The sequence below is a fragment of the Xyrauchen texanus genome, chromosome 4, assembly GCF_025860055.1.
Source record: "Xyrauchen texanus isolate HMW12.3.18 chromosome 4, RBS_HiC_50CHRs, whole genome shotgun sequence".
Classification (NCBI taxonomy): Eukaryota; Metazoa; Chordata; class Actinopteri; order Cypriniformes; family Catostomidae; genus Xyrauchen; species Xyrauchen texanus.
Window position 1 is genome coordinate 14649518 of NC_068279.1, and position 19832 is coordinate 14669349.

The 19832-nt window shown below is 39.3% G+C and overlaps 1 protein-coding gene across 1 annotated transcript in view; it reads left to right on the forward strand.

The window, feature by feature from the left end:
* Nucleotides 1-1641: 1641 nt before the first annotated feature.
* Nucleotides 1642-19832, forward strand: part of LOC127641865 (bromodomain and WD repeat-containing protein 3-like) — a 41242-nt gene continuing 23051 nt past the window's right edge. The window contains exons 1-19 of the mRNA XM_052124677.1: nt 1642-1776; nt 1902-1960; nt 2054-2083; nt 2235-2294; nt 2896-3046; nt 3237-3335; nt 3549-3709; nt 5608-5829; nt 7953-8053; nt 8194-8264; nt 8385-8485; nt 8718-8758; nt 12729-12833; nt 12981-13134; nt 13260-13394; nt 13556-13684; nt 15286-15511; nt 15991-16131; nt 16372-16552. Of these exons, the coding sequence (XP_051980637.1) occupies nt 1743-1776; nt 1902-1960; nt 2054-2083; nt 2235-2294; nt 2896-3046; nt 3237-3335; nt 3549-3709; nt 5608-5829; nt 7953-8053; nt 8194-8264; nt 8385-8485; nt 8718-8758; nt 12729-12833; nt 12981-13134; nt 13260-13394; nt 13556-13684; nt 15286-15511; nt 15991-16131; nt 16372-16552 (2201 nt within the window). The 5' untranslated portion in view covers nt 1642-1742. The remainder of the gene's footprint in view (nt 1777-1901; nt 1961-2053; nt 2084-2234; nt 2295-2895; nt 3047-3236; nt 3336-3548; nt 3710-5607; nt 5830-7952; nt 8054-8193; nt 8265-8384; nt 8486-8717; nt 8759-12728; nt 12834-12980; nt 13135-13259; nt 13395-13555; nt 13685-15285; nt 15512-15990; nt 16132-16371; nt 16553-19832) is intronic.

Below are 19832 nucleotides of genomic sequence, written 5' to 3' on the forward strand. Positions count from 1 at the left end.
ACACATATTTGCTGAAAGAAAAACTTACCTTTTTAAACAATGTATTTGGATTGACATTGGCATATGGATGCTGATATAAAAGTTATCATTTTTCAGTCAGTTTGAAGTGTATATTATGGAGGATGTACATGTAGGAGATCCCAGTTTAGTTATCTTACTCTGGTGAAATCATTAATTTGAACCTCAAATCACTTAACAAATTATCCAAGTCATCTTGTACAACAGCTGAGACATATGCACCCTTAATGAAAATATCAGTTTTAGTTACACTAATAATCATGACACAATACAATTTTTTTTTTAATGATGTGAGTTTCTTTGCATACATTAAAACATTCCCACATTATTCTGCTAATGGGAGAGAAGAATACTTAAGCTGAGATGTCCATTGGAATCCTTTGTTTTTTCCACTGCCTTTGTCTGTTACTGTTGTGGTCAATATTTAGGATTAAAGTTCTTATTAAAATTGACAATAGCAAGAATGGATTCTGAGACAAACTGCATTAGACCCAGAATTATTGAAATAGTGTTACAGCCAATTTACTCTGCCCCAGCATACATGTTTGTTGATTTTGGTTGGGTCAGTGTCTTCACCTCTGTTTGGGGCTGGTTTGATCATGTCTGTCAAATACCACTGCCAGCTTAAGGATGTTAGAGTTTGTTGGGGCAGAATGATTTGGCTTTTAGAAACAGGAGTGACTGTGGGGCACTATTTTTTGAAAATGTTATATCTTAAACTCTGTACCTTATTTGGAAGGAAAATAATAATTTTGAGTATTGTATACTTGTCAGTCTAGTATAATCATATAAAACAGCACACAAATACATTACGAAAGCTATGATTCCTAACCTTGCTGTGTCTCTTGGTGATAAATGACTACAAGAATCCATGACCACCTCTGAATATCCGAGAGGCAACAGACTGACAGCCTATAAATATGCTGATGTTGAGCTATGCTTTTTTATAGCCCTGCAGAAAACGTAACAAATGGATGGAGTTAACATTTCAACAGCTTTATTATAACTAAAGAAGTTCAATGTACATTTAATTGTACATTATAAAGTACATTAAGAATTAAATCATACAAGAAGATGGTAAAAGTGTTGGGGACAATAAAACACTGATATGCAACAGAGGATAATTACATGGTAATGTTTTTGCATTTATTAACTGAGAACAAAGACACAATTACAGAGATGACAGGATCTGTAGAACATGTAGTCTTGAAAATTATAACATTTTGTCAGTTGACCAATTTTATAGCTTTATTTGAACATACATGCAACGTATGTATATGACATAATTGTATTGTAGATTTATATTTTGCTTATGTAGGCTATATAGTAGACTGAAGTATGTAACATGTCACGTTCTTATGCTTATTCTTTGCACGCATGGCTAGTTCTCTTCAAATGACGTAACACAGCTTATAAAATCTGTGCACAAAACAAGCTTTTTATTAGATTTTTCCCCTCTCGATAAATTACATTAGCAAAACAATCCAACAGCAAACATTCCAAAATGTCCGCCTTAATAATGTGTATTGGTGCGGTCACCTGTGAGCCCTCTGTGCCCCTAACGGGGGCGCGCGGTATTGCATGTGCACTCTGTCGCCGCGAGGAGGCGCTCAAACAAAGTAGCACGAGCGGCGGCTGCAGGCCGAAAACATTGAGAGCAAATACTGCATAGGCCGCTCTTAGCAAGCGGACCCCCACAAAACACCCACTGACCGGATCGGGTCATGGCGGCGGAACCGTGCTCGCAAACTGAAGCCGGTGGGCAGCACGCTGTGTTTTTCCTGTCTCTTTATCGCCATTAATACTTTATGCCCTGTTTTATCATTAGCCTAAGATGCTAAGCTAGGCTAAGCTAACGTCTGTGTGTTTCACTCTCTATGCAGAGCTTTATTACCTGATTGCCAGATTCTTGCAGTCTGGACCATGTCAGAAATCTGCTCAGGTGAGAGTCAGAGTGAGTTTTCAGCGACGATGTATTACGGTGAGTGTGTGTTGCAGTGTGTGTAACGCGCGGTGTCTCTGTGTGTTTGTGCAGATGCTGCTGCAGGAGATGCACGAATATGAGGTGAGTTTTATTCCTGTTTTCTCTGCCTGACCCGCTATTTCTCTTTCAAATCCCAACATCTACATCTCCTCCTCACCCCGACGCTAATGGGACATGCAGATGCGTGTCTAAATCCCGTTTGTGATATGTTTTCTTCCCGCTGTGTGTGCAGATCATCCCGAAGCGCTGGAGCTGGGACGAAAAGCAATATAAGAGAAGCTTTGAGGACTGGGTGAGATTAAATAAACTCTCACTCACATGTGAAATTCAGCGCAAAACTCTGACAGGTGCTTGGCTCACTTATATTGCGGCGCGTAAAAGTTCTGCTGAACTGTCGATTATGCGGTGAGGTCGCGGTTGTGGTTTAATTATCAGTCTGTATTAGAGTTATTGTTTAGTTTAGATTTTGTATTTGAAATTAAAAGTATTTGTTTTGAAATTAAATGCTTTGTGCGTGCTGGGGTGGGGGAGGCGTTTCGATAGCGCAAATAGATCGAGAGGCGAATGGTGGGGTAGGGCGTCACTCTAAAGCAGCAGCCAATCAAATCTCGGTTGCTACTGTATAGAACGAGGCAGATCGCTGAGGAGGGCGTCTAATTGGCTGAAATTAGGCAGAAAGAGGTGGACTTTAAGCCTGCAATGTAAATACGGGTGGGGGGGAATAATGCAAAATAGAGTGCTGTTGTTTGGGAAAACAATGTAGATGTGTTTTGTTACAATACAATTATTTCAGCAAAGAGACATTTATCATAACACATTTCAGGCACAGCCTAGCAGGATAATTATTGTTATTCAAGTTTTTCACTGTTTACTTTGATACATGTGTGTTTTAGGTGTTGTTAAATCGGCACATACCTGCGGATTACCTCTTGCGTGTGTGTGAGCAGATCGGCCCTTTAGTAGATAAAAACATTCCTCCCAGTGTACCTGGAGTCTGCAGTTTACTGGGTGCCGGACGACAGTCATTATTGCGGACAGCAAAAAGTGAGACACATGACTACTAACAGCAAACAATGAGGGCCTTGCATATTTATTACTTACAACAAAGACTAACCACCACACACATTATCACCATCACAAACTTTCCCTAGCTCTTGTTTTCTCTTCTTAAACTCTCAACACCGTTAAATACAAAAACAAATTTAGTATATACTTTTTGTTCTTCATCTCTCAGGCACTTCACATAGAATATGGAGTGGTTCTACAGTAGCTGCTCTTCACAGGGGACGGCCCCCAGAACCATCTGTCAACTGTGTCAACCCCCCAAATATAGGTGAGTCCTTCCCTCCTGATGTCCCTTCACTAGTTCAGTCATAGGAATGTAGAATAGTTCCTGCTGTGAACATGCTAGACTGAGCCTCGTTCCTCTTCCCATAGAAAACTTTGCTTCATGATAGATGAATAGTATTGATTGTTATTGTTGTTGAAATTATAGTTTTATTTTAATGTTGGAGTTGATTGTAATAGAGAGAATCTCTCTGCACAGTTTCAATCATGGGTGGTCGTCAGAAAACAGGAGTGGCTCGGTTTGGCCATACCTTCCCCTCCTGCACCTATCAGCACATGAAGATGCATAGAAGGATTTTGGGCCATCTCTCATCTGTGTACTGTGTGGCATTTGACCGCAGTGGACGACGCATTTTCACGGTAAAAATTGGTGATTCTCTCAGTCAGATGAGGCAGATTCCTAAACTAGATCTAACAATGACATCATGTCAAACAAAATCCAGTTCGATTCATAAAACAACACAGTTTGTTGTATGTACAGTTTAAGTCAGAATTTCACATACACTTAGGCTGAAGTCATTAAAACACTTTTTTAACCACTCCACAGATTTAATAATATCAAAATATAGCTTTGGCAAGCCGTTTATGACATCTACTTTGTGCATGGCATGAGTAATTTAGCCTACTTTGTGCATGGCATGAGTAATGTTTCCAACAGTTGTTTACAGCCAGATTGATTAACTTTTAATTGACTATATCACAATTCTAGTAGCTCAGAAGTTTACATGAACTAAGTTAACTGTGCTTTTAAGCAGCTTGGAATTTAGGCAATTAGCCAATTTTCTTCTGATATGAGGTGTACTGAATTGGAGGTGTACCTGTAGATGTATTTTAAGACCTAACTTCAAACTCCGTGCCTCTTTGCTTGACATCATGAGAAAATCAAAAGAAATCCGCTAAGAACTCAGGAAAAAAAAGGTGAACCTCCACAATTTGGTTCATTCTTGGGAGCAATTTCCAAATAACTGAACGTACCACATTCATCTGTACAATCAATAGTACGCAAGTATAAACACAGTGGAACCATGCAGCCGTCATACCACTCAGGATGGTGAAGCATTCTGTCTCCTTGAATTGCAAGAAGTGCAAATCAATCCCTGAATAACAGCAAAGGAACTTGTGAAGATGCAGGAGTAAACAGGTAGACAAGTATGTATATCCACAGTAAAACAAGTCCTATATCAACATAAACTGAAAGGCTATTCAGCAAGGAAGAAGCCACTGCTCCAAAACTGCAATAAAATAGCCAGACTACAGTTTACAAGTGCACATGGGGACAAAGATGTTACTTTTTGGAGAAATTTCCTCCTGGTCTGATGAAACAAAAAACTGTTGGGCCATAATGACCATCGCTATGCTTTGAGGAAAAAGGGTGAGTCTTGCAAGCCGAAGAACGCCATCCCAACTATGAAGCATGGGCGTGGCAGCAGCATTATGTTGTGGGGGTAATTTGCTGCAGGAGGGACTGTTGCACTTCACAAAATAGATGGCATCATGAAGAATGAAAATTATGTGGATATATTGAAGCAACATCTCAAGACATCAGCCAAGAAGTTAAAGCTTGGTCGCAAATGGGTCTTCCAAATGGACAATGACCCCAAGCATATTTACAAAGTTGTGGCAAAATGGCTTAAGGACAACAAAGTCATGGTATTGGAGTGGCCATCACAAAGCCCTGACCTCAATACGATAATGGGAATATACGAAAATTTGTGGGCAGAACTGAAAAAACTTTTGTGAGCAAGGAGGCCTACAAACTTGACTCAGTTACAGCAGTTCTGTCTGGAGGAATGGGCCAAATTTCCAGCAACGTATTGTGAGAAGCTTGTGAAAGGCTACCCAAAACATTTGACCCAAGTTAAACAATTTATAGGCAATGCTACCAAATATTAACAAAGTGTCTGTTAACTCCTGACCCACTGGGAATGTGATGAAATAAATAAAAGCTGGAATAAATAATTCTCCCTAATATTATTTCGACATATCACATTTTTTAAATAAAGTAGTGATCCTAACTGACCTAAGACAGGGAATGTTTTCTACGATTAAATGACAGGAATTGTGAAAAACTGAGTTTAAATGTATTGGGCTAAGGTGAATGTAAACTACTGACTTCAACTGTATGTATTAAATCGAAACTACTCAAATTCTATATTGTGGTGCAGGAAATACTGATGTGTGTGTTTTTGTCAGGTCTTTAGTGTATAATAAATGTTTGTGTGCTTTGTAATCAAGGTTTATAATTGTGCTTCTGTTAGGGCTCTGATGACTGCCTGGTGAAGATCTGGGCGACAGATGATGGCCGTCTCCTGGCCACTCTACGTGGTCATGCTGCAGAGATTTCAGACATGACGGTGAACTTTGAAAACACTCTACTCGCCTCTGCCAGCTGTGACAAGATCATCCGTGTATGGTGCCTCCGGACCTGTGCACCTGTGGCTGTATTACAGGGGCACACAGCCTCCATCACCTCCATACAGGTGTGTGAGAGTTATGAACGTTTAACATAACAGAAATAACTTACAGGAAAATGGCTCTGTTTCAGAACATCATCATAAGCCTTTATAGGTGCGCTACAATGTGAAGGCTGTTCCAAAACGTCCCATAGAGGCCCCATCATACTTTATACGAAATAAAAGAATGAACAGGTGTGATTTGATGTCAAACAAAATCTGGTCAAAATGAAGGTGTTTTTGGGTTTGTTTCGGTTTGTAGCAGCTCTCCAACGCAAACTTTCTGGAAAACGTTGTACCGGCTGCTAAACCTTCTTACTGACATTGGTCCACATCTTTGGTAGGTGTGACTTGAAACTCCACCTACTTTGAGGCCGACAGCTAGTTCCCATTCAGTCGGATTAAGATCAGTCAGCATGATCACACCAGCATGCAGAGTTATCAGCGAGCTGGTGCAAACTAACCTATATATGTACCATTGTTCACGTAGATACATTTTCCAAGAACATGCCATGTTTTTTTTATTTGTCTACAAAAGGAATGATATCTACTCAAATAATCTTAATTGCCCTATCACTCTGTTGTTTATATATATGCTGCTTCATTCATGTGCCATGGGCAGAAAAAGCCATTCACACATCTGCCCAAATTAAGATATCAGAGTGTAACCGGTGCAAATTATGGCCGTGTATAGCAAGTTAGCACCATAAACTCAGAATGTAAATGTGACAAATTACACATTATGTACTGTATTTATTTTATTTTAAATGATCATCGAATGGTGAAAACAGCATTTTTTTTTTTTACTGATCTCATGTGAATTTTCTCATAGAATGAGACATGAAGTCATTGATAACACATTTTAATGTAACATTATTTTTTATAAGTCACATTAGGTTTTTAAATGCACTCTTGTGCGTCTCTATTTAAATGCTTCTCTAAATGCATACCGTAGCACTGTGGCCGGTGTCTGAATGTTTGCAAACTGTATACCGTTGCTCAGCTGTTTTGAAACTTCTTTTTGGCTCTGAGCGAAGAATAAAGAAGTACTTCTCTGTGAATAAAGGAGTAGTTGACCCAAAAATTCACATAATTTACTCACCCTCATGCTATCCCAGATGTGTATGACTTTCTGTCTTCTGCAGAACATTGCAGCTCCATACAGTGCAATTGAATGGGTACCAGATATTTGTAGCTCCAAAAATCTCATAAATCAGCTTGAAAGTAATCCATAAGACTCCAGTGTTTAATCAATACTTAATCAAAAGTTCACAGACTATATAAAAAGGATATTTATTGACAAAATACTATACAAGTATTATATGAAAATAGTATACAAGTATATATTGATGTATTTTGAGTTTTAATGAGCTAGTAATCTACTTCCCTGACGAAAATGGTGTGTAGAAAAATAAATGTAGTCTACAATACTAATTAAACCATCATAATCAAATCATGAAGATACACTAAATGAGTCACCACTTACTAAAGCATCCCACCAGCATGGTTGAGATCGGTTGAGTATGGCTAGCTAACCGTGCCAAGAATTCTGTGCTGAGAACGGTTTATAATCATACCATGCCGAACCATGCTCCATTGGAAATGCTAGGTAACCATTCCATACCGTGCTCAGAAACGTTCTGCCCAATGGTGGAAAAGTGGCTAATTTTGCCACACTTGCATTGTGAGGACCATCAGAGCTGAAATGTTCTTCTAAAAATCATAATTTGTGTTCTGCAGAAGAAAAAAAAGTCATGCACATCTGGGATGTGAGTAAATGATGACAGAATTTTCATTTTTGGGTGAACTATCCCTTTAATTATGCCTCCCCTGAAGGTACCGCGTTTTGACCAATAAAAACATATTGAAGGACGAGGTGAGTGAAAATTTTATTATTACTTATAATCCACGCAATACTAAAGTAATTAAAAAAAAAATATCTGTTTGCCATATATATTTATGCTCATCGTTCCTCGTCATTCCGCTCACGTTATCAAAATCAACTGCGAGCCGAGTCTCCCTTGCATTCCAAAACAGTCACTTATGAGGTTTGGAAAAGGCCCTTTATTTATGACAATGACCTCAGCAGGCATTACAGACAGATTAATTCATATTGTTTTGTTTTGATGTTTCTTTCTCTGTCTGTGCAGTTTTCTTCATCAGCATTAGGTTCTTCTCGGTATCTGGCTACCACTGGAGCTGATGGTATGGTGTGTTTCTGGAAGTGGAACACGCTCAGCATGAAGTTTGAGTAAGTGTGACTGTGTGTTAATGAGAACGTGTGTGTGGTAGAGAGAACATGTGTAAAGCCGCACATTTTGTTTAATCACAGTGATTAACTTTTTTTTTTTTTTTTACATTGTAAATTTGCAATTGTGTGTTTGTTTGCAGTGAAAAGCCTGTGAAGTTTATGGAGCGTTCTCGTCCTGGAGTTCAAATATCCTGCTGTTCCTTCAGCTCAGGTGTGTTAACCCACACAAACGCTCATTTCTGTTCATCTTCCATACACTCTATGAATGGGTTCAATTAACTTTCATTACTGACTTGTGATCAGACATAAATTCTGTGTCCTTTGACTTCAGGGGGGATGTTTCTGGCTACTGGAGGAACGGATCACATGATCAGAGTTTACTACCTCGGAACAGAGACACCCGTGAAGCTTTCTGACCTAGACTCCCATACGGTGAGAGAGAAAACACAAAAAAGAAGGGAAGCAGGCAGACACAAGGCAAGAGAGATGGAGTGATAGGAACTCCAAAGCAAAAAACCTTGTGTTAGTTTTAATAGACAGACAACGCAGAACCTTCTGAATGCTTAAGGGGATGTAACGCAGACTGGAAAATCTAAGTGTAAATTTGTTCTGTTTTAAGTGTAACTAGATTTAATGAAGTACCACCATTTTTTTTTATATACAGGATAAAGTTGTAGCTGTGCAATTCTGCAATCACACAGACAGGTGAGTTTATTAATGTCTAATTCTTTTCTTTCTGTGTGTTATGATGCCATTTTACTTATGTGTTTGTTCCTGCTGGTTGTTGCTTATGTATGTGTGTGTATATATATATATATATATATATATATATGACACACATTCCCTGTCTTAGGTCAGTTAGGATCATTACTTTATTTTAAGAATGTAGAATGTCAGAATAGAGAGAATAATTTATTTCAGCATTTTATTTCTTTCATCATATTCCCAGTGGGTCAGAACTTTACATACACTTTGTTAGTATTTGGTAGCATTCCATTTAAATTGTTTAACTTGGGTCAAATATTTTGGTTAGCCTTCCACAAGCTTCTCACAATACATTGCTGGAATTTTGGCCCATTCCTCCAGACAGAACTGGTGTAACTGAGTCAAGTTTGTAGGCCTCCTCGCAAACACTTTTTCAGTTCTGCCCACAAATTTTCATGTTGAGGTCAGGGCTTTGTGATGGCCACTCCAATACCTTGACTTACTTGTTCTTAAGTCATTTTGCCACAACTTTGGAGGTATGCTTGGGGGTCATTGTCCATTTGGAAGTCCCATTTTCGACAGAGCTTAAACTTCCTGGCTGATGTCTTGAGATGTTCCTTCAATATATCCACATCATTTTCCTTCCTAATGATGCCATCTATTTTGTGAAGTGCACCAGTCACTCCTGCAGCAAAGCACCCCCACAACATGATGCTACCACCCCATGCTTAATGGTTGGGATGGGGTTCTTCGACTTGCAAGCCTCCCCCTTTTTCCTCCAAACATAATGATGGTCATTATGGTTCAGTTACATTTTTGTTTCATCAGACCAGAGGACATTTCTCCGAAGAATAAGATCTTTGTCCTCATGTGCACTTGCAAACTGTAGTCTGGCTTTTTTATGGCTGTTTTGGAGCAGTGGCTTCTTCCTTGCTGAGCAGCCATTCAGGTTACGTTACCTTACTGGTTTCACTGTGGAGTAGATACTTGTCTACCTGTTTCTTCCATCATCTTCACAAGGTCATTTGCTGTTGTTCTGGGATTAATTTGCACTTTACACCAAACTATATTCATCTCTAGGAGACAGAATGTGTCTCCTTCCTGAGCGGTATGATGGCTGCATGGTCCCATGGTGTTTATACTTGCGTGCTATTTTTGTACAGATGAACGTGGTACCTTCAGGCTTTTGGAAATTGCTCCCAAAGATGAGCCACATTTGTGGAGGTCCACAGTGTTTTTTTCTGAGGTCTTTGCTGTTTTCTTTTGATTTTCCCATGATGTCAAGCAAAGAGGCACTGAGTTTGAAGGTAGGCCTTACAATACATCCACAGGTACACCTCCAATCGACTCCAATTAGCCTATCAGAAGCTAATTGCCTGAAGGCTTGACATCATTTTCTGGAATTTTCCAAGCAGCTTAAAGGCACAGTTAACTTAGTGTATGTACATTTCTGACCCACTGTAATTGTGATATAGTTAATTAAAAGGGAAACGATCTGTCTGTAAACAATTGTTAAAAAAATTACCTGTGTCATGCACAAAGTAGATGTTCTAAACGACTTGCAAAAACTATTTTATAAGCTAATATGAAATCTGTGGTGTGGTCCAAAAATAGGTTTTAATGACTTCAACCTAAGTGTATGTAAACATCTGATTTAGTGTGTGTGTGTGTGTGTGTGTGTGTGTGTGTGTGTGTGTGTGTGTGTGTGTGTGTGTGTGTGTGTGTATGTGCGTACACACAGTGCATCCGGAAAGTGTTCACATCGCTTCACTTTTTCCACATTTTGATATGTTACACCCTTATTCCAAAATTTATAAAATTCATTATTTTCCTCAAAATTCTACAAACAATACCCCATAATGACAATGTGAAAGTTTGTTTGAAATCTTTGCAAATGTATTAAAAATAAAAAACGAAAAGAATCACATGTACGTAAGTATTCACAGACTTTGCCATGACACTCAAAATTGAGCTCAGGTGCACCCTGTTTCCACTGATCATCCTTGAGATGTTTCTACAACTTAATTGGAGTCCCCCTGTGGTAAATTCAGTTGTTTGGACATGATTTGGAAAGGCACACAGCTGTCTATACAAGGTCCCACAGTTAGCAGTGCATGTCAGAGCACAAACCAAGCCATGAAGTCCAAGGAATTGTCCATAGACTTCCGAGACAGGATTGTATCGAGGAACAGGTCTGGGGAAGGGTACAGAAAAATGTCTGCAGCATTGAAGGTCCCAATGAGCACAGTGGCCTCCATCATCCGTAAATGGAAGAAGTTTGAAACCACCAGGACTCTTCCTAGCGCTGGCCGCCCAGCCAAACTGAGCGATCGGGGGAGAAGGGCCTTAGTCAGGGAGGTGACCAAGAACCCGATGGTCACTCTGACAGAGCTCCAGCATTTCTCTGTGGAGAGAGGAGAACCATCCAGAAGAACAACCATCTCTGCAGCATTCCACCAATCAGGCCTGTATGGTAGAGTGCCACTCCTCTGTAAAAGGCACATGACAGCCCACCTGGAGTATGCCAAAATGCACCTGAAGGACTCTCAGACCATGAGAAACAAAATTCTCTGGTCTGAGGAAACAAATATTGAACTCTTTGGCCTGAATGGCAAGCATCATGTCTGGAGGAAACCAGACACCGCTCATCACCTGGCCAATACCATTCCTACAGTGAAGCATGGTGGTGGCAGCACCATGCTGTGCGGCTGTTTTTCAGAGGCAGAAACTGGGAGACTAGTCAGGATCGAGGAAAAGATGAATGCAGCAATATACAGAGATATCCTTGATGAAAACCTGCTCCAGAGCGCTCTGGACCTCAGACTTGGGCAAAGGTTCATCTTCCAACAGGACAATGACTCTAACCACACAGCCAAGATAACAAAGGAGTGACTACGGGACAACTCTGTGAATGTCCTTGAGTGGCCCAGCCAGAACCCAGACTTGAACATGATTGAATATCTCTGGAGAGATCTGAAAAGAGCTGTGCACCAACTCTCCCCATCCAACCTGTTGGAGCTTGAGAGGTCCTGCAAAGAAGAATGGGAGAAACTGCCCAAAAATAGGTGTGCCAAGCTTGTAGCATCATACACAAAAAGACATGATGCTGTAATTGGTGCCAAAGGTGCTTTTTTTTTATATAAATTTGCAAAGATTTCAAACAAACTTCTTTCATGTTGTCATTATGGGGTATTTTGTTTTAGAATTTTGAGGAAAATAATGAATTTAATAAATTTTGGAATAAGGCTGTAACATAACAATATGTGGAAAAAGTGAAGCGCTGTGAATACTTTCCAGATGCACTGTATATATATTAAACATTAAAACCACCTGCCTAATATTGTGTAGGTCCCCATCATGCCGCCAGAACAGCACCAACCCGCATCTCGGAATAGCATTTTGAGATGCTATTCTTCTCACCATAATTGTACAGAGCGGTTATCTGAGTTACTGTAGACTTTGTCTGTTTGAACCAGTCTGGCCATTCTCTGTTGACCTCTCTCATTAAGAAGGCATTTCCATCAGCAGAACTGCTGCTCATTGGATGTTTTCTGTTATTGGCACCACTCAGAGTAAATTCTAGAGACTGTTGTGTGTGAAAATCCCAGGAGATCAGCAGTTACAGAAATACTCAAACCAGCCTGTCTGGGACCAATAATCATCCTTGCGATAATTTTATGAGCCAATCATGTGGCTGCAGTGCATAAGCTTCAGCTAATGTTCACATCAACCATCAGAATAGGTAAAAATGTGGTCTCTGTGATTTCGACCGTGACATGATTGTTGGTGCCAGATAGGGTGGTTTTCTAGATTTGATCAAAAATGACTTTTCAAATAGCGATGGTGCTGTTTTTACATCAGTAATGTCCTGACTATACTATGTGATCAGTTGAATGCCACTTTTTTTTTTTTTTTTTTTTTGCGAGTGTTTTACTTTATCTGATTGTCTGTGTTGTCTTTCTATCTCCAGTCTCCGGTTTGTGAGTGGCAGTCGGGATGGTACGGCTCGAATTTGGCATTACCAGCAGCAGGAATGGAAAAGTATCGTGCTGGACATGACCACCAGATTACCAGGGTCAGTGTCTGTGTGTGCATATACAGCTTTGTGTCCTCAAGCACAGATTGGACCAAATCTAATGCTGTTACTACTAAAATATGTTCAGAGCAAAACTAAAATTATTGTGATATCTATTAATTTTTTTTACTTATGTGTTGTTCACAGGAGCACTGTGGTGCCAGGTGATGATAAATCGACCAAGTTGGTGGTGACTATGGTCATGTGGGACCGCTGTGATCGTTCTGTCATCACTGCTGTTTCAAACTGCCTCCTCAAAGTCTGGAACTCGGCAAACGGCCAATTACTACATTTGCTGTCGGTATGTATGTGGGAGAATTCCATCTTTTTCTCAGTGTTTAGTTCTAATTGGGTGATTCTGAGGTGTGGCCTGTGGTGTTCTCTGTTGTATCAGGATCATGCATGCAAATGTTTCTCTGTCCATAGGGTCATGATGATGAGGTGTTTGTTTTGGAAACGCACCCCTTTGACTCACGGATCTTGTTATCAGCTGGTCATGATGGTAACATCTACATCTGGGACCTCAGCAAAGGCCACAAGATCAAAAACTTTTTCAACATGGTGAGAAGACATGAATAATCTGCCCTTTCGATTTACAAGAGTTCTCTGATTCAAATTAAAAAAAGAGGAAAAATATATTAGCTACAATCTATATGGTGAGAGAATTAATGCTTATCACAGACATGACCTTAATTGGTTTACCATTTTCTCTTTTCTTTTAGATTGAGGGGCAGGGTCATGGTGCAGTGTTTGACTGTAAATTTTCTGTTGATGGGCAGCACTTTGCCTGCACAGACTCTCATGGCCATCTGCTCATCTTTGGATTTGGGTGCAGCCAACCCTATGAAAAGGTGTGTTTGTTTGTATGTGTGTGATAGGATTGTCATAATTAATACATTATCTTGTTAACCACGATTATTGTGCATTTCAAATTACAATTTACTGTCCAAATAAGGCAATTATAACCCAAAATGTACTGTCAATGCAATGAATGGCGCATTTGTGTGTCTCATTTTCTGATGTCATTGCATAATGTAAGCACTCCAAATGAACTCCAAGCATCTCACTGAGCTGCATGGTGGGCTGCAAGAGCAGCTCCTGAAAAGCATGTAAAGATTAACCGCTTTATAAAGCATTGTGTAATGCACGTGCCATGTGTGGACATTCGTGCAAAATTCACGTGAAAATATAAGCTAGGAGTTTGATAGGAAAGGCAAAGCATTTCACTCTATTTTAATGATCAAGTCATTTAAAAGGTTCTTGGTCTTTGCAGGTTCATACGCACATTGTTAATGACATGCAGGGACACTCTGAGGAGATGTCCACTTACTCTATTTCTGTAGAGATGACAGAATAAAGAAACTCACAGAATGTTTTTCTTAATGAGAAATAAGGGCTTGTGGGTTTAATTAGAGAATTTTAAAATAACATGTGAAAAGTGAATTTAGGACAGAAATATTTTACTGTTCCTTAATATGTAATGTAATTTAATATAATAGCCATTCAAGTTGGCTGGGTTCCAAACAGCTTGAACAACAGCTTAAATGTAAAATAGACTGAGATTAAAGCTATCCAAAAAGAGAGGCAAATTTTAAGTATTTGGAAATATTAAATATTTTGATTTTTATTTTTCATGTCATTCAAAGTTTTTAATGCCTTGAAGGAAATTGTGTATCCCTATTTTATTACATGAAGTTAAATATGAATAATTTACTTTTAAAGTATATGAAGCACACATACACCTTAAAGGGATAGTTTACCCAAAAAAGAAAATTCTCATCATTTATGCACCCTCATGCCATCCAAGATGTGTATGACTTTCTTTCTTCTGCTGAACACAAGCAAAGATTTTTAGAGGTATATCTCTGCCCTGCAGGTCCTCACAATGCAAGTGAATGGTACCGACATTTTGAAGCTCCCAAAGAACATTAAAACAGCATAAAAGTAATCCATAAATCTCCAGTGGTTAAATCTATATCTTTAGAAGCGATGTAGTAGATCTGGGTGAGAAACGGTTCAAAATACAAGTCCTTTTTTTGCTATAAATTTTCCTCCCTGCCCTATAGGTGGCAATATGCACAAAGAATGCTAGTAACCAAAAACAAACCTACAAAGCTGAAATATTCCTCTAAAAATCTTTATTTGTGTTCGGCAGTAGAAAGTCATACACATCTTGGATGGTATGAGGGGGAGTAAATGATGAGAGAATTTTCATTTTTGGTTGAACTATCCCTTTAAAAAGTATTACAATTTGGATGACAATAATTTTTCATAATCATGAAAGTCCTAAAACAGACAATTAATCATCATAATCAGAATTATTTGTTGGACAATTAATTGTCAGCCAAATTTCATAATCTTGACAGCCCTGGTGTGTGAGATCAGTTGGAAACTTTTGAGCAGTTGATTAAAACAGCTGTCATTTGAATTCCAAATGTACTCTACTTTTCAGATTCCAGACCAAATGTTCTTCCACACAGATTTCCGGCCGTTGATCCGGGACTCCAATAATTTTGTTCTGGATGAGCAGACACAGCAGGCCCCCCATCTCATGCCTCCGCCATTCCTGGTGGACGTAGATGGGAACCCCCACCCTCCTCATTTCCAGCGGCTGGTACCGGGCAGAGAAAACTGCAAAGAGGAGCAGCTTGTGCCACAGCTCGGCTACATGGCTAATGGTAAATTTAAACAACCAAGATTACTGTATATGGTTAACACATAATGCTGTAACACATAGCTTTGGCTGCAATAGTAATATATACGTCACAGAGCTAGATATATAAAACATATATTAAATGAGATTGACAGTGTGTTATGCTATAATGATGCAATTTCGGTTGTTAAAACCCATACCAAGGAAATTTGACAGTAATTTTGGACTGTAAGATTGGATGCAGAATTTCGCAATAGCAAAAAAAGTTACTGATACCATTTTTTAAAAATTCCCTAGTCGCAGCCAGCCATGATTCTTTTTTTTCTGTGAGCGAAAGTGTCCAATAGCTGTGGGATTACTGAGATAACGTGAGATGGATCGTTTTATATGAACAGCTCCTTGTTGTTTCTTTCTCGTCAAGTGTAGCCATCATATAATAGACTTTAGTCTTGACATAGTCCATTTTAGCTTGTGAACAGGATGAGTTGAGACCATGTTTCCTAGGTGACGGGGAAGTGGTTGAGCAGGTGATTGGACAACAGACCGCAGAGGATTCTCAGGAAGAAAGCCCATTGGATGATCTGATTAGGCAGCTCCAGCTCCAGCACCAGCAAGATGACCAAGTCAACTCAGAAAATTCTGCAGGTAAGAGTGATCCACAGTTAACAAGGCCAAATGTTTATAAAGCATTTTCAGTGGTCCAGTAAAACTTGGATTTCTTATAATAAAATAACTTTGTGCAAGCATATGAATACACATGAAGGAAAAAGCAGTCCAGAATATTATCACGTTACTCTTTTGGCATGATATTGATCTTTATTTGCAAAATATGCAATCTGTTGGTTTAGAGGTTGATGTATATAAAAGCTGTTCATTTATCAATAGGTGCTGAGGTGGTAGGTAGTCCTTTGTCCCCCCCTAACGTCGGGCTGCGACGAAGCGGGCAGGTGGAGGGCGTGCGGCAGATGCACAACAATGCCCCGCGCAGTCAGATCGCCACTGAGCGAGACTTGCTGGCATGGAGCCGCCGCGTGGTGGTTAATGAAGTCCAATCAGGCATTTTGAGGTAAAAGTTTTAAAAAGAACTTTTAGAAAAATTCTGACCGGCTGCTAAACACTTTCTTACTGCTATTGGTCCATGTCATTGGTACTGTTGAAGTCAGAAGTTTGCCTACACTTAGATTGAAGTCATTAAATCACATTTTTTTTTACCCCTCCACAGATTTCATATCAGCAAACTATAGTTTTGGCAAGTCGTTTAGGGCATCTACTTTGTGCATGACACAAGTCATTTTTCCAACAATTGTTTTCAGACAGGTAGTTTCACTTTTAAATAACTATATCACAATTCCAGTGGGTCAGAAGTTTACATACACTACGTTAACTGTGCATTTAAGCTGCTTGGAAAATTCCAGAAAATGATGTCAAGCCTTTAGGCAATTAGCTAATTAGCTTCTGATAGGCTAATTGGAGTCAATTGGAAGTGTACCTGTGGATGTATTTAAAGGCCTACCTTCAAACTCCGTGCCTCTTTGCTTGATATCATGGAAAAATCTAAATAAATCACCCAAGGCGGGCGCTTTTTGATTTTCTCCCCAATTTGGAATGCCCTATTCCCAATACGCTTTTAAGTCCTCGTGGTGACAAAGTGACTCGCCTCAATCTGGGTGTGCAGAGGACGAATCTCAATTGAGAACCACATTATAGCGACTACGAGAAGGTTGCCCCATGTGACTCTACCCTCCCTAGCAACCGAGCCAATTTGGTTGCTTAGTAGACCTGGCTGGAGTCACTCAGCATGCCCTGGTTTTCAACTCATGACTCCAGGGGTGGTAGTCAGCATCTTTACTCCCTGAGCTGAAGATACCGTTTTTGGAGGGAAAATTCACAGATTACGGATATGGTGGCCGATATAGTTAATTTTTGAGCTGGAATGAAAACAGACCTTTTCTATGTGGATTTTGCAAAGATTTTGCGCCGATATGACTATGCAAAGGTACTCGGAGGCTGCTTTCTTAAACTAATATTTTTTTTCAAAGAATATTTGACATTATTATTATAATACATTGTCAACCAATTCTAGAAATGAACACTGAGAAAATACAATAGCTAAATAAACATCAGTACTGTATGTTCAGTGCCAGTCATTTACTGACCATTTAAATAAAGAATAAATTCAAATAAAATAAATAGCTAAATAAACATCAGTTGTACTGTTTAAGCATTTACACCTGCTGAGTCAAGAGATAAACAGTGGCAGTGGTGTTACATCGTATTCTGCTATACGAGTTCAGGGGAAACTTTCAATGATGGAAAACCAGACTTTTAAATATGACATTTTGTAAATGCAATGACTGGAATTGCTCTGTTGAAGGGGCCACCAAACTGCGAATACTTTCGCTTACACATTAGCTTCCACTCATCTGACAAGGTATGAAAGTAGCTATGTGGTTAGCTAGTTACCTATAAGCTCGTTGTCACAGAGAATAAAAGATGGACGTTGTCAGTCGTTAATAAAGTCAATGGTGTGAGTATTTTGTGGTACTCCCGTTGCCGGCGAGTGGACCGACTCGCTGAGAATTCACTTGATTGTTCGAGGAAACTGAGGGCCTTTTTTATTTGGAAAGATATGGAGTGGACATATCTTAAGTGCTGGCTCAAGTAAGAGCAGGGGAGTCTACAATTCAAATGTCTCAGATCAAAATATAAATTAAAGAGCCATTATTGTGTTAGCAGAAATTCAGGGGCAAAGTCTTATTTTGGCTAATATTTACACACCTAACGTTGATGATCAGGGTTTTTTTTTATAAATCTTGAAGGGATGTTGCTTGCTGCTGGCACCCCTCATGATATAATATTGGGAGGAGTCTTTAATCTTTTGATTGACTCATAGAGTAACAATGACGCTTCACAGGATGTGTAAAAATCTTGGTCTTACAGATATCTGTAGACTTTAAACTCATCTGGTAGGGACTACAAATGTTTTTCATCAGTCCATAAGATTTACTCTAGAATAGATTTCTAGTCCCTCATTTCAACTGTTGTTGATTGCTCTATTGGAAACATTTTAGTCTTAGTTCACGCCCTGGTGTGTTTAGATGTGTTGCCACATATTGAGAAAAGGAAATCATATAGTTGGAGCTTTAAAGTATCCCTGTTGCAAAACCCTGAATTCCAACAAATGTTAAAGGCTGAAATCAATGTTTATATGGAGACCAAATGGTCCTCAGTATCCTCTGTGGGCGTGGCTTGGGAGGCACATAAGGTGGTTTCTGGGGGCCGGATCATACAGTATGCCTCATTCAACAAAAAATCCAAAGCAGGAGAACTCGTGGAGTTGGAAGGGAATTTTAAAAGTGCCAAGGTAGAGCTGAAGAGATTGAAATAGAGAGATAATAATATTTTGTCACAGAAGGTGGAGTTTTGGCTATTCAGGGCAAGACAGTCATACTTTGAGTCAGGGGACAAGGCAGGAAAACTTCTGGCTAGATATATAAAACATTGAGAGTTTTTTTCTACCATTGCCTAAGTGATCCAGCTATACGTTAAAATATTTTCCAAAATTGTGGCAAACCGACTAAGTTATGACATCTCATACATATAGATCAGGTGGGGTTTATTCAGGGCTGTAGCTCTTCTGATAACATTAGGCGTTTCATCAATATGATTGTGGTCAGTGGCGAATGATCGGACTCGAGTCGCTGTCATCTCACTTGACGCAGAAAAGGCAATTGATATGGTAGAATGGGATTTTTTTTAGGGTTGACCTCTTTCCCCATTATTGTTCTGTTTTGCCATGAAACTATTAGCAGCCGCGATAAGAAAGGAGGATTATTTTCCAGGGTGGTGGCAGGAGGTGTGGGGCATAGGCTTTTGTTTGACGCAGATAATATATTATTATTTGTCTCGGACCCTAATAGATCTATGCCTTTCCTCCACAGAATTATTAATTCCTTTTCCAAGTTCTCGGGATACAGAGTTTATTGGTCTAAATCCGAAGCTTTGTCTCTGACAGCATACTGCCCAGTAACGGCTTTTCAGCCGGCCGCCTTTCAGTGGCCCAAACAGAGCATTAAGCATTTGGGCATTTTATTCCCAGCAAATTTGTGTGATTTAGTTAGTTAATTTTGACCCTTTATTAAAAACGTTTTTTGAGCGATATTGGCAGGTGGGCTACATTATATTTATTTACATTATATTTATGTATATAAAAGTTATACATGTACATTTATATTTATGACTGGGAAGGTTAATGTTATTCAAATAAATTATATTCCAAAATTCAACTACCTGCTATATTCTCTCCCTATAGATGTCCCACTCTCTTATTTCAAGCAATTTGATAG